Source organism: Chelmon rostratus, chromosome 6, assembly GCF_017976325.1.
Source record: "Chelmon rostratus isolate fCheRos1 chromosome 6, fCheRos1.pri, whole genome shotgun sequence".
Lineage (NCBI taxonomy): Eukaryota > Metazoa > Chordata > Actinopteri > Chaetodontiformes > Chaetodontidae > Chelmon > Chelmon rostratus.
Window position 1 is genome coordinate 1,491,556 of NC_055663.1, and position 15,311 is coordinate 1,506,866.

General features: G+C 42.9%; 1 protein-coding gene across 1 annotated transcript; it reads right to left on the reverse strand.

Moving 5' to 3' along the window:
• Nucleotides 1-732: 732 nt before the first annotated feature.
• On the reverse strand, nucleotides 733-7,808 carry tgm2l (transglutaminase 2, like). The gene is made up of 15 exons (XM_041939484.1): nucleotides 7,793-7,808; nucleotides 6,859-7,029; nucleotides 6,115-6,345; nucleotides 5,448-5,566; nucleotides 4,896-5,024; nucleotides 4,392-4,569; nucleotides 4,164-4,305; nucleotides 3,893-3,996; nucleotides 3,394-3,536; nucleotides 3,208-3,307; nucleotides 2,736-2,881; nucleotides 2,460-2,589; nucleotides 2,139-2,299; nucleotides 1,250-1,386; nucleotides 733-880 (listed from the first exon to the last, which is right to left on the reverse strand). Exons 1-15 carry the CDS (start codon nucleotides 7,806-7,808, stop codon nucleotides 733-735), a joined length of 2,055 nt encoding a protein of 684 aa, XP_041795418.1.
• Between the last annotated feature and the right edge of the window lie 7,503 nt (nucleotides 7,809-15,311).

The following is a 15,311-nucleotide window of genomic DNA, read 5'->3' on the forward strand; positions in this document are numbered from 1 at the left end:
GTGAAAAAAATCTTTATTGACAGGTCTGTACATATGCTTCATATCAGCTTAAACTTAGAATTAGTATACAAATGCATACATATTAGGATTAACAGGCAAACAGTGCAAAAAGGCAATGAAGTAACAAAAACATACAAAATTTGTGTAATCAAGTATACAAAACAGACCATATAGCACAATGAGTTTCCACCGGCACCTCATGGCACAGGGCCTTGGTGGCCCTTCATTTCATTTAATTATCAGGGACAAAAACCAGTGGTGATGTAGACCAGGAGAAGGGAACGGCGGTGAGTCAAGAACGTAAATAGAAGAAATGAAATGGTACATAAATAAAAAGCACGTACAGTATTTGCCATCGAGAGGTCGTCACCATGGTGTTTCTGTGCATTTCCAAGAAAGCAGCTGGTACCAGGTATGAAGCAAAGTCAGAAATGTTCACATCTGACGTACAGTGGCTTCAAGGTAGTTAAACTTATGATGTGGACTGGGACATGGTCGTCCTAGAAGACTCTGCTATCATTTCAGTAGAACTTATTTGCGTATACAGAGCACTGAGAAATACTTAGTGGTCAATTTCATTTTGGCGGTAAGCTTGTATATTGTGTTTGTTTACGCTGAAACAGGGAATCTCCTGCTCTCACATCCAGTAAATGTCACATTATCCCACAATATAAAAAATGGCGGTTTCAGTCAGCTCAAAGATTTTCAATAAAGCCAAGAAACTACAGACGTTTATTTCTTGCGGACAACCACAGTGGCTACTCCCTTCACATCCTTCAGTCTGTCAGAGTCAAAGTCCACCAAGAGCTTCCTCACCCCGGTCCGCATGGGTGAGAATGAGAGCTTGACGGCCACGTTCTGGCCTGGAGCTATATTGCCGCTGAAAAGGAAAAGAGAGAGTGAGTTTTATTTTCTAACATGGTTGAGGTCCCTTCATGAACTGAACAGTTGAACATGTGGGGATCTGTTGTAATAGCTACACGAGTCATCCTCTGGGGAGCATGAATGGCAATCAATACAGTTTATTGAGTTACTGAGTTGAGTTGAATACCCATATTTAATGGCCAGACAGACAGTTTGTGTCAGTCTAGTCCTCATTTTAAATTGATGTTGGATGTTAGGATATTGAGACATCCCATCCACCAACGTTTATTCTAGTGTGATAGATACAGCAAGGCAGGGAGTTTGCATATTGCCTGTAAATTTTCTGCATGTGCCTCATGCTGAATGTGGCTGACTCATTACTTACTCAACGTGGATCTCAGTGGCCGACAATAGGCCGCCCCCCTCCACAGTGAAAACACCACCCTTCAGAGGAACTGGAAGAGGATTGGTGAAGGAGATATAGGCAGTCACTTGTTCCCATACAACAGCTTTCCCCGGCACCTGGAGAAAGAGGAGACATGTGCTCTATAGAAGTATGAGGGTACAAATCACTGTGTAGAATATCACTTGTCTCTTTTTGGTCCCAAAAGAGACATTTAGGCAAATTTTACTAATACTACCCCAGAGCAGGATTTTTTTGGGATCAGGAACTATGGCAGAGGAAATACATGCAGCCCCTTCCTTTCTTCAAAAAGCAAGCAAAGTTCCTAAAATGGTGTCTGGACTCCCCTGAATGTTCCTGTTGTGGAAAGTGGCCACAAGAAATCCAAAGAGCTTTCAGCTGATTGTACAGCCTGGTGTGGTTCTACACATAATCTCAAACCAGACATAGTCATGGAGGAACATTTTTGATATTAGATATCAAAACCACCATCAACTGTGGTGATTTTAAATTACAAATGTAGTTTTTTTTGTTGAATCTGTGAATTTAATGAATTCCTTGAGTAGCCTTAAAAAAAACCTACGGAGGCCACAAAAAACATGGAAAGCCCTCTAGAGCAAATGTTTGGTGTGTCCCTTCTGGGCTACTGTACACACATGGCAGTACAACACGGTGGTCTCCACTCCTGTAGATGACCTGTATGACCTTTAGTTTTGAGATTAACTGAGACCTGCATGCTAAAGAAGTTCACAATTCAATTCTAATTAGTCATGTTTTCATTTAGACAGTGCAAAAAAATCAAAGCTGTCCCATCATATAAATACTTTCATGGTAGAAGTATGACCTGTGTGTGTGCTGGGTGTGTGCTCACCTGTACGAGGAGTTCAGGCGTGCTCAGTGGGATGTTGGCCATTGTCATGATGGGTTCGTTCTCGCCCGGAGCCTCTACGAGCGCTTTCACCCGGATCAGGTGATGCTCAGAAACACACCTGACATAGTCGTCATAGTGCAGACGCAGAGCTTCCTTGTGGGCTGAACACACACACATACACACAAACACACAGTATTAAAAAGGAAAGTGGTACTAATAATAATTCACTAGCTCTGCAAAATAGAATCAACAGGAAAACGCAGCATCGTTGTTTGACAGTACAGCACCAGAGCCCTCTGTGTGTTTATTTGAGCTACTGACCTTTGTGAGCTGGAACAGTCACACTGATTGTTTGTCTCTGGCACTCCCCCCGGTGGAGAGAATTGTAAGTTACAGCCATGGCCAGCATTGTCAGCTGAGCATGAACGTCTGTGCCTCCTTCATTCTTCACCTGTGGACAGATTAGATTCATCAGTCAGACCTTGATTCACTAACAAAACACAAGCAAAATACAAAAAGATTCCCAGATTCACTGTGTGTATTAATTTACTCATTTTATCATTTCATCCATTCAGCTACAGTCTGAGCACTCCATACCTCCACAATCACATCAAAGTCTGTCCCAAACACAGGCTTTGCATGCTTGATTGACAGCTGCAGTTGTCCTGGTTCTGGCCTCCCACTGGTCGGCTCTGTGACCCGGCGTCCCGCCTTCTCGTACACTTCCCTCTCCTTCTTGGAGCCTGTGGATATGATGTTGATCCATGACCATAAATCCTAAGCATGAGTCTGGACAGATGACTACAGGCGTACATCATACACATTAAACAGTGGAGGAGCATTACAGCCTTTCAGCTTCAGAGCATCCATCAGTTACATCCTCAATCAATTTCTTTTGATTCACATGAACCACATGAGTCTTATAATGAGATGATTAAAGTTTTGGTGAATGCTGTATACTGAGCTCAGTGTGGTTATAGTCTATAATAGTTTATCAGCATGCCTGCTGTATTTTTCTGCAGTCTGACTCTATTCTGTGTACTCTTCTGTGCACGACTTTCCAGCTAACCTTCAGGATATTTGTAGTGTAGAGTGACATCTTCTCTGTAGTCACCGTAAACACTTTTGGTGCTGATGTTCCTGCCCACACTCCCCTGGTCCTCTCTGATCTGTAACAGTCACAACAATCATGATTGTCTTCACTGCTTTTTAACTTGAGAAAACATGAAAGATATTCAGAACAATCGCCAGTCACCTTCTGCCTTTGTCCATCTTGTTGGATGATCCAGTAGACGATGTCAGCGTTCACCTCGGCGAATACAAATGGAGCATCGTACTTTACTGCCAGATTTCCCTCCTTGATGGCTGTCACTGGACACGGACCACAGCAAAACTCACCTGGGGAGCAAAAATGTATTCTGTTGTGGATTTCTGAATTTTTTGACTCATTACATAGTTGATGCAGTGACAGGAAACGAGCCTCTGACGTTCTGAAGTTGGTAACTGAAGTTGGGATTATCAGGCCGACCAGCTTTGAATCCGAAATGTCACAAATATACGATACCAAAGAAACCAAGCAGTGACTGTTCTGGGAACAGTTTGTTGTAATGACAGACAACAATCAACAGGTAGTGAAATGTACATCTTTTAGTTTTGAAGGTGGATAAGGTGAGAAATGTCTTGTAAAACACTCATGGACAGATGCGCAGAAAAGAGAGAGGTGACCAACAGAGATTTAAAATTTCTAAATGTACCATCACTCAGTTCTTGAGGGGTGGGGTCCAAAACCTGCCAGCCGTCATTTCCTTTGAGCAGATCATCTCTCCTCATCCACGACTCAACCCAACAGTGGAAGTTCCTAAAATCATGAGAGAGGAGGGAAGGCGATAATTCATTATACTGCAAGATGTGAGGTCTTTTACCAAAACATTTTATTCAAAATCTGTGGTTGGTGTGTGTGCGTGTGTGTGTGTGTGTGTGTGTGTGTGTGTGTGTGTGCGTGCGTGTGCGTGTGTGTGTTTCTACCAGCTGCTGTCTTTTCTGTCTCTCCTGTCAAAGCTCTCCAGTCTTTCATTCAGCAGGAAGTCTACAGAGAGGTTTCCATCAACGTCATGCGCTGAAGAGAAGTTGGTGATGAGGCGTGTTGGGATTCCCAGACAGCGCAGCACTGTGGCGATAACACACATCAGACGGCTACAATTCAATCCTTTCTTTCTTCCTGCTGTCCTTTCCTTCAGCCCTTTCCTTTCTCACCTGTGCAGGCGACACCAGCAAACACCCAGCACTGGCCATATTTAACTGGCCTCATCCTGGTGTTGCTCCACTGCCGGAGGATGGGCACGCTGCCGGTCCACCGATACGGTGCAACTCCGCCAGAGTACGGCTCGTCCCAGCGACCGGTCAACACACCCCTGTCACCGTTAGAGTTCACCTGGACAGGTAGAGACACCATGTAGAGGCTGAGAATCATTGCATCAACATATATCTGTAGGATCGTGTGCAGAAATAATTTGTCTACTGAACACTGAGAAACACATGATAAGACATATCTAGTGATGAAGGTTCACTTTCTAATTTAAGGGTGTAAAGACTCTAGTTGTTCAAAACATTGAATGTAAAGCTTTCATGAACAGCATAATGGTTGGATCACTAAGTATCAAACGTGCTACGTCTCACACAGAGAAAACTAAATGCAGATGCTTATATGCTCTGCTGTTAAACCGTCACTTGTTTGAACAGAGTAGAAGAGATCATCACCATCGCAGTGATCATCCTGCTGACATAGACAGGATCAGATCTGTTCTCAGTGTCCAGCTCCGAGTTTTTCAGGGCACCCTTTGAGTTGTCCAAGACTTCAAAACAGATGTCCATCACGTGGTCCTCAAACTGAGAGAGAGCAACAGGAGATCGAGAGGAAACATGAAAGACAGGAGAGGCTTCTCAAGCTTTTAGAAAACAGATTTCCATCACATTTGTTTCCCATCGGTCAGTCTGTGTGCGTGAGTGTCTGTTGGACCACTTTCTGCCTGTTCATCTGCCGTCTGTCTGTTTGTCTTCCTCTCTGCCCTCCCAGCGAGTTGTGAAGGAACAAGCCCTTGTTTGTGTGGTTTGGTTACATTCTGACACCTCCCATCCACAAGTTTCCTCTGTCCAACAAACTGTCCTGATACTGAAGCCCCGAGTCTCCACTGTCACACTGCTGTGACAACTCACAGGCACAGACATAGCCAACCCGTGTGTGTGTGTGTGTGTGTGTGTGTGTGTGTGCACGCGTGTGTGTGTGCGCGTGTGTATGTGTGTGTGTGTTACCTGTCCATAGTTCCAGGGAATACTATTGATGTAATCCCAGGTCCCCATGTAAATTACTCCATCTTCATTCATTACATACTCTTGGAGGAGGGTCTCATCAGGGAGGTACACCACATCATCTGGCGAATATATATTCATCACAGATCAAAATTGATGTAGAAGTTTTGTTTCCCTATCAAAACGTCTGTAGACTGAGACACATTCACAGGAAACAATGCAGCCAACAAGCAGAAACAGCATCATAAATTCTAAATATAAATTATAATATAATATAATATAATATAAATTATCTGAACATTTCAAAGGTGCCACTATTGTTCCTTGAGAAATTCCATCGCTTGCTGTAATAATGCTGACAGAAGGGACTGTCTCAGAGTGACAATGCTTGAGTCGCCCATGAATATTCTGTCAGGTTGATATGTGTTGGCGGGCATCCACCATATGGCCTATATCTTTGTCCTGAGTGCACCAGACAGGTGAGAGGATGAGGGTACAAACCCCACATCCAGTTTATTTTGTTTGTTGTTTCTGCTGAGCAGCCAAATCAAGACACATTCTTGTAGCCCATGATGAGAGAATTTAAAAGCTGCAGTATGTGAATGCAGTTCGTCTGACCGCTTGGAGAAAGCAGCTGGCAGAGAGTGTATGCAGTTGACTTCATGTTCACCTTTACACCACGGGTTAAAAAGGAGGTGGAATGTCATTTTATCTGCCATCTCTACAATGCGTCCATCTGGTGACATCATCAACACAGCCAGTTGGTATTGGCCAATGACAGCATTCGCTGGACTGTGCAGAGTCAGCAGCATTTCATCCTGCGCTCCCTGCTGGTTAAACCACCACTTGTCTCCAGCTCCACGCTCCTTCTGGACCCTGATCACCACCTCGTCTCTCTTACCTGAAGAAACATACAAAAAGCTGATAGAATTAGAAAATGGATTGTTGTGCCTTCAATTCATTTTGCTGTTTTTTCTGAGTCAGCATAAAAAGAATAGTTGAGAACAGCACAGGGTGTTAGAATGAAAGTAGTGCTCTGGGTAACAAGAGAAATGCATATGTCTATTGAATAAAGAAGGATGGAAATACTATTTTCTTGTCAGCAGATCCCAACAGATGCTACTAACAGCTAGTAAGTAACTAACATGCATTCATAATTAAAACCTGATACACTGTAGCTTATTTCTGTGCAGATTTGAGCTTCATTGTTGTCCATAAACTGTTAAAACACATCAGTGATTTTATTTCTTCTTATTATTTGTCAGAATGTGAGTACAAAGACAAAACAGAGCAGTTTATAATGGTACGCCATGCCTTTGTAAATGCCGAATAGTTTGCATTAGATTAGAAAAGCAAGCACACCATCAGACTAAATACTTAATGATATATATTTTCTAAGTCAGGCTGAACTCACCGAGGTGCAGGACCAGTTCCAGGTGGTGTTTAGGTGACAGAGAGTCAGAGCACTGCAAACTTATGGTGAAAGGTTGACCCCTGCGGACAATCAGGCGCTCCAAATCAATCTCCCTGGTGTGGTGAGCCAAGTTGTTTTCATGACTTCTCAGATCCACATCAATAATCAAACCTAGCAGGACCAGCAGAGGTAAAGTTCAACAAGTAGTCTGCAAGAGACTCCATAGACCGATGAAATATCAGCAGTGATGGAAGAGTTTCACGGATGTTGGGACCTGTCCTCACAGCTTCTCTTTAAGGGAAAAGTTCAATGTTTTGGGAAATACTCTTATTCATGTTCTTGCCAGAATCTGATAAGAATATCAGAACAACTCTCTCAACATCTCTTATAAAGACTGGAAAGAGGAGGAATTATCTTGCCTGGCTCGGTACAAAGGAACCCTACCAACACCTCTGAAAGTCACTAATTAACATTTTAAACATTTGGACATGACACATCTCCTCTAACTCCCTGCAAGAAAGTGAACAAAACTGAAAGTGCATTTCCCACAATGTCACACTTCTCCTTTAAATTAAATAAATGTGCTAGTTAGTGAAATTAAATGTGTTTGAAGCAAAAACGTAGTTCACCCAATGTACCGTAACAAAGCTATGGTATATCCAGGCTGCCAATAAATAAATGCATGACAGAAATAATATAAATTACGGCTTTTAGCCTCGTTTGGCCAGCCTGATCCCTGTCCTTTAGGAGTTTGGATGTGCCAAATCCCACCTAAGTGTTGAGTCGTACATCAGCACATTTTTCACACATGTCATAATCTCCCAGAAAGTTTGTAAAATGGACTACCGAGAGAAAGGGAATGAGATAGATAGATAGATAGATAGATAGATAGATAGATAGATAGATAGATAGATAGATAGATAGAATCTCTTACCCTTGTGGTTGGCCATTTCAGATCCTCTTCCTCTGTTAAAATGTTGCTCTGATTGTCCTCAAGTGTCTTTACACTCTTCGTGTGTCCGTCAGTGTTCACAGTCCTGTATTTATACAGCACAACACCGGCCCTCCCACCTCTCACACACACTCACCCCAAAACACTTCACCCCAGTGACCTCTGACATCACCAAATCTGCAGTCCTGTGTGGGTGTGTCTGCGTGTGTCTGCGTGTGTGTGTTTGCATTGAGTGAGTGATAGTTTAAAGTGAGTTTCTCATCCCTTCCTAGACACTGGGGTCTTTGTCACAGCATGTTGACGGGTGGGTGCTGAGGGTGTATGTGCATGCACGTCTGTCTGTTTGTGTGTATGTTTGGGAGTGAGCACGTTAAGAATTGAGACACAGAGAGGCCAACTGTCAGATTTCACTCACAGATTATCACTAACTACTGTTACTACTGCTCCATGTCCACTGTACGTGTAGATAAGCATTTTTCACCATAGCAACTTTGTATGATTACAACAACGTTGTTCCTCAGCTGGTTTTGCTGCCACCCATGCAGCTTTAAATTGAAATGACATAAAGAATGGAAATCACACAGCATTCTGAGGTGGCTAAAACATTTTTGGAGGATAACATACCTGCCGTCATTTTCCCACTGTCACCGGTCATACGTCACCTGAATGCTCATCATCAGAAATGTATGAAGTACTGGAGAAAAAGAAATGATGATGAGAGAAACTCATAACATTAGCCTGCCATTGTGACCGACTGTATACTGTGATATTTGGTGTTTTAAACCTTATTTATTGTGTGGTATGATTTGTGTTGGCTGGGCACAAAGTGCCTGGCAACAAGCAGCTTTTTTCAGCTGAGACACTTTGCTTGCTATGATACGGAATATCTGTGGAAGAAGGTTACTTTGTGTTGTGAGTACCTCATTTCTCAGATAATCTGTTAACAACAAATACTGAACATAAAGATATCAGCAGAAGGTAGAGTACTCGCTCCGAACATTGCTCTGGATGAAGTCTGAGGCAGAGAGGACGGACCGGCCAGTCTCTGTGGGTTCATGAGGCTTTGTGGGTGAAGACACATCTCAGTGAATACGACTGTTTGGGTGAAGAGCTGAAGTTGGATGGAGCGCAGCTGAAGGAGTAGCCTGCTTTGGCATGAGCAGAACGCAGTTTGAAGTATTGCTGTCTTTGTTGCACCCCTCCTCCACTGTGATTGGAAGGTGTGTAGAACGTGACCGTGAGTGCAGCATTCAAACAATACGCTGGCCTCAAGAGGTGCTGGACCTGGCCCCTTACACTTATAGATAACGTTACAGTTATGCCAAGATCCTGACTAACTATCTTTCTATCCAGCCTCTCACTGTGTAACACAAAACAAAGACATAACATTTCTAAAAATCTAATGTCCTATATGTCCCCATATATGTAAAACAGAGAAAATGCACTCACAGCCTCAGCATGATCTAATTTTTCTGTTCGCTGGTTGTGTCTTTGGCTGTTACAGCCCACTATTCAACAGTGTTTACCAACCATGTTGAAATTGAAGTTTAACAAAATTACACCAAGTTGAATGAGTTGCGACTACCTAGCTGGTGGATGGTGATGACGTACATGTGACGACTGGTATCCTCCAGAAATGGCCAATTTGCTGTTGATGACGTCACATTACTAATCTCTATTAAAACTACATTTTGAAGAAAAAAAACAAGAAACCCGAGCAATAGTCATTCACAGTGGGAATTCACTTTTCGAGTGAATGTAGTTAGCTTGGCTTGCCAGCTTCCACTTTGCAGTGAAATACAAACTCAATGATGGTTCATCCCAGATGCCTTAAATTAACAATGCATAGTCAGCGCCGTGTGGTAGGCAGCAAATGACTCCAGGTTGCTGCAAAATAACCACACACAGACATCAGCCAGTCTGGTTTAACTCAATATTCTGTCTTTTGGTGCAGGAGATGTTGGCTACTGGGGATTATTCATCCTGTCCAAAAACATTCAGAGGTTCATGTTTTATCCTTGAATTGCATCATAGTGCAAACATTGCTCTGTCACATTTTAAGATATGAAGTAACCGTTTACAACATGAAAAGTATTGGATGGAAGTGAATATATAAAGTGGTTCACAAAATTTTTAACTATATATTTCTGTCATTGTTGCACTAATTTACAGTAAACACACCATCTGCCTTTGGCTGCAGATTTGTGGTGTCCTGTGTTCACATCGTGCTGCACTGCACCATCCAGATGACAATAACAGACTTTGGCTAACATGACGCATTCATGTTTGCATGATTTTCAGGCACTTCTGCATTAGTTGGATATATCAGGGTTTCAGAAGAGACTGACTTTCCCAGTTGTAATTATTAAGTCAATGTTATTAATACAGCCCAATATCACAAATCACAACCCTCAGTTGTTGCAAACACGGAGGAGGACCCAAATGCAGGACACGGTACATCCCATTTCTCAAAATTGCATCCTCGTTTCCCTCACTTGCGTCTTTTCCTTGCGTCTTAGTCCCTCCCACCAGGGATGCATGAGAGGACGCAAGGAAACCACGCAAGGAGAGAAGAAACGAGGAAACATGTTTTATGAGAATTGAGACGTCCTTTCCTCTGAAGCGTCACGTGAAGCGACGTCTGTTTCTGATGACGCGACACAGCTGGAGCTGCTGCAGTTACCGTTATATTCACACCCCCACCGCCCCCCGCCCTCGATATATTTACATTTTATACTTATATTTACATTGTTAAAAAGTCTCCAGCACTAGCAAGTAAATATGAAACACTTTTATTAACACACATGAGAATTAATGAGTTCATTCTTGACTGGACGCCTCTTCCAGGTGAACAGGTGGTCATTTTCTGACCTGAACTTTATCAGCCTCGCTGTGTCTTCTGTCCCGTTCAATGAGACACATTTCAGACCTGTTAGTGAAGAGAAACCTACGAGCCATGAAACACATTATTTCACTCAGATAACACGCAGAAAAAGTGACGAGAGGCCGATGTGTTAGTGTTAGAACAGGTTGTAGATTAAAGACTGCTGAGTGGAGACAAAACTGGAGACAGATGTTTTAATGTCTGACACTGAACGCAGAAATCAGCTGCTGCGGGACTTTTATCCATCAGTAGAAATAATAGCGGTAAACCAAACTCTGTCTCCAGCTACGTCTCTCTCAGGTCTGGGATATTCCGTCTCTTCTCCACATTTGACATGATTTCTCTGAATATCTGTAAAGAAATAAGTTTCCCCGCCTGCCGACCTGCGCACATTGAGAGGCGGTTGTTACGCAACGTAAGTGTTTTGCTTTCAGAGCCGCTGCGCAGTGAGAGCGATGACAGACGAGAGTAGACTCATTTTAAATCAATAAATATGTTTTAATCACTATTTTGTGTCACTTTATATTGAATGCTTTAGTAGTGAGCAGAGTTCAAAGCGGGATAATAGTGAGCAGGTTCCTATGGTCCCTGCTCACTATACATCATCTCTTACGTGATTGAAACATGACGGATCCTCATGTTCTTGTATTATCGAACTTTGGAGAACGTAACTTTAAGTTAGGCTCATCTGAATTACAGCCATTCACTGCAGGATATTTACACTAGCGCACTTTCTCCACCTCGTTCAAACGTGCCAGCTGTGGGGGCGGAGTCTTCATACCGTTCAGTTGACAGACTTCCGGATAGGATGCACTGATGTATCCTCGCTCATAGCTCCACCGAGAGCCCTCCTCGCTCCTCGATCCTCGCTCCTCAGAGCCGCAATTTTCGCTTTGGGACGGCCGGCAATATGGCGGACCAGAAGTACTTCCGGTTCGAGCGAGGATCGAGGAGCGAGGAAACGACAATTTTGAGAAATGAGATCCACCCACAGACTCAAAAGGAGAGTGCAAAAAGGGGTTTATTACAAAGATGATGAATGTGGCAGAGGGGGAAAATCCGGGGAATGGAGACTGAGGGAGTGGGTTGAAGGCAGGGAAGCTAACCAGGCTGGAGGGGTTTGAGTTGGCTGGAAGTGATGGCAGGCAGGCAGGCAGGTGGTGATCCTGAGACAGGGAAAAAGACAAAGTCAGTTCTCACAAACACAACAAGCTGAAGGGGAATACACAATTCCAAGGCGGCCTCTAACGTGACGTTACCACACAGGTAGACACAACGATCAGGCGAAGACTGGAGAGGAGAGCCGGTGTTTTATACTGCAGGGTTGATTACTGGATGGATGTCAGGTGAGCAGCAGGGAGCAGGTGAGTTGAATCACAGCGATCAGGGACCCAGGAGAGTGAGGGAGTTGCCACGCCCACAGCACAAACACACAGACCCAGACAGGGGGAGGGGGAGAAACAGAGGACAAGAAAAAAGGAAACACAAGGAAACCTGTGACACGGCCAGGGCCGTGACATCAGTGGGCTTTACAATCTGTACATCATAGACAGCCTCTGTCCAGAGACCCTCAATTTGAGTAATTCTCAGATTTCTCTCGGGACACACAGATATACATTAGATATGTGTGCAGAATAGACCAACAAAGTAAAATTACAGTGTGGACAATCAGGATGAAATGAGGATGTTAAGCAACCACACGTGTTGCCAAACAGATTGGACCTCAGCCACATGACCTCCTCTCCACCATGGTAACTTGGAAGAGGACAGACGACACAATTACACAAGAGGCTAGGCTCAATTGTGACTTGGACATTGACTTTGATGCTTAAACAACAATCAAGGCTGTAACCATGTAGTCAACATTGGGGACAAACCTGTTGTGGGATGAGGGGCTCCTTACAAAGTTTAGAAATTCACTAACACATGAGACAAAGTTTTTACTCATTTATATTTTTTTATTTTTTACAATAATGCTTAATAGTGTATTGTATTACGTTGCTCTGTTCTTTCCTCCTTTTCTTGTTTCATAGTATGTATTGGCAGAGATCAGGGATCAGTAAAGTATGCTCAGAATGAATAGAATATATGCTGTCGTAACTTTATGACAAGAATTTAGTGTAAAATTCCAAGACAGTTACTTTAATAAAATTATAATTTTCATAACACTTAACAAAAACATCACAATCAACAGTGACATAATAACATATAACGAGATAATAACATATGAACCAGTGATAAACAGTGATATAGTCAATAATAAGTAATGAAATGGAGAGACAGAGAAAGAGAGACAGTGTTTGACATTGATTGTGCGTACAGTACTCGCAGCCGTCGAGCAACTGCTTCTGCTGGGGTACGGCAACACCGTGTGGACAAACTAGACACCAGAACTGCAGTATACTGAAACATGACAACCAGTAATAAGTTTAGTTTAGTTAGTTTAGTGAAGTTTAGTTCTGATTATAATTCTGATTAAATTTGCTAGTGACTATTTTGTCAGATACACAGTCAGAGAGAATTTTTGGTGCCCACATTCGTTTTCATTTGGCAGGTGTGTAAACTGGACTGAGGAACTGCAGGCTGAGGGGAAACAGAATTATTTGGTCAGATCGAGAGCTCACTGCACTGTGTAACACATCTCTGTGCCCACAGGTAGCTGCTGATGGCAGCTGTATTGTCTGGCTGAGGGCAGTGACAGACTGATAGAACTAAGCATAAACACACAATGGATAATGCACAATACACAGCAGAGATGATGAACACAGGCACCCAGTCCACACATAAACGACCTGGAGAAAAACCTTGAGAATTGTCACCTCTGTGCTATAATGATCACTCACACTGGCACATTAGGCGTTTTATTTACACTCACGAACACACTAAGACTCAAAAAGTGAGTAGCATATACATGCCCCCGTTAGTGACTCAGCTGGAGATACACAGCCTCATGACCTCATCATGGCTTTTCGGCATGAACGCGTTCTAATTGAATGAGACATCTACAGGATATCGTTCACCTGTTTTGTCACTGATACTCACTCTCAGCTGTGCACAGGGCACCAGGGGCAACCTGCTGCCTTCATGTGCTCTCTGAGGCATTCAGCAGTCCCCTTCATGTGAGCATTTTGTTCAGTAAAGTTACTGAAGGCAACACCAAAATGCATAAATTAACTAAAATGTATGTTTAGATGTCAGCTTTCTAGACAGTGTCGCTGACTGACATGAGTAACGAAGCAGAAGAGCAAACATTTTGCAGAGTAAATATATGCCTTGCTGAGATTGTATCTGCCTGACTGGAAATCAGTGTTTGTTAATCAGCGTGATGCTGAGCTGTGGAATGCTGGGATGGTCATGTTTCGGGAAAACGAGGTCTGTGACTGACCTCAGCCTCCCTATCACACCAGAGTGTCAACAGATTGACACAGTGATGGGTAGGGACTAAAAATGCAATGCAATTCATTCACCCTCTTTCTGTGGCTTCACTATCAGCTACACCATCAAATTACTGTAATCAAGCAATAAACAGCTGCTGTTACTGTGTTGAACTGTGACTTTACAGTAAACTCGTCCATTGGATTACTGTGATGTAGCAGGATGCTGCTGAAGAATCACTGCAAATGTAATGTGACTCAGTAGTAGTTGGATTTACAACATTGTAAATTTGACCTTTTCACCATTCTTACCTGTTAACCAGTAACAAACCTACAGGAAGCTAGATACTGCAGCAAAGATGCACAGTATATATATGGTCACTGTGATTTCTGAAAACAATCAAGGAAATACCATGCAAACTTTGATAGACCAGAGGTCATGCTGGGTCTCTCAATGACTGCCATATATACTGCATGTGGTCTCTTAGGTGTGTCCGAACCTGTTTGTATATTGACAGGCACATGCATGATAGTGCAGACTGTGAATATAAGACATTTAATGAGATTAGTTGTTCACTTGGAGGGTCGGCAAAGCCACCGAGTGCTGGGACCAAAACCAGGTAAAATGGAGGGACAAAACACCAGCTGAGAACCACAGTTCTAAAACAAAACATGACGTGCCAAAGGCAGACTTCATAACCTGATTTTTTACCACCCTGAAGCTAAATCTGAGAGCAATGAACATGTGCAATGACAGGCATTTCTGAGCCGGCTAAAACTGATGCTGCATCCTGATCGGGAGAGAAGTGAAACTCTGCAACACTCATTTTTTACAAAGAGACACCCGACAGATAAAGATAAAGATGACACATCAACCTCTATCCCAAATGAGGAAGCACCAGTGGTCCTACAAGAACTCTACCAGATGACCCTGGTTCTTTGCAACACACCAATGTGTCAGACACAATTTTTTAATATGTGTTGGAAAAAACAGGAACAGCTGGTTCATCATACATAGTTGGTTCATTAAAACAAAACAGGTAAAGAAATGTCCAGGAGTTGAGTGAAACTGAATGAAGTTTGAGTGAAAAGAATAAAGCACAATTATGAGAACATTCATAATATATTGTAATGAGGACAGGTGGAGTGTGTGAAATATTACCAAAGCCTGTAACATCCTTTCCATCACCAATAGTCTGTACAGAATATCATTAAATATGTTGTTTCAGTACAAAGGTATCAT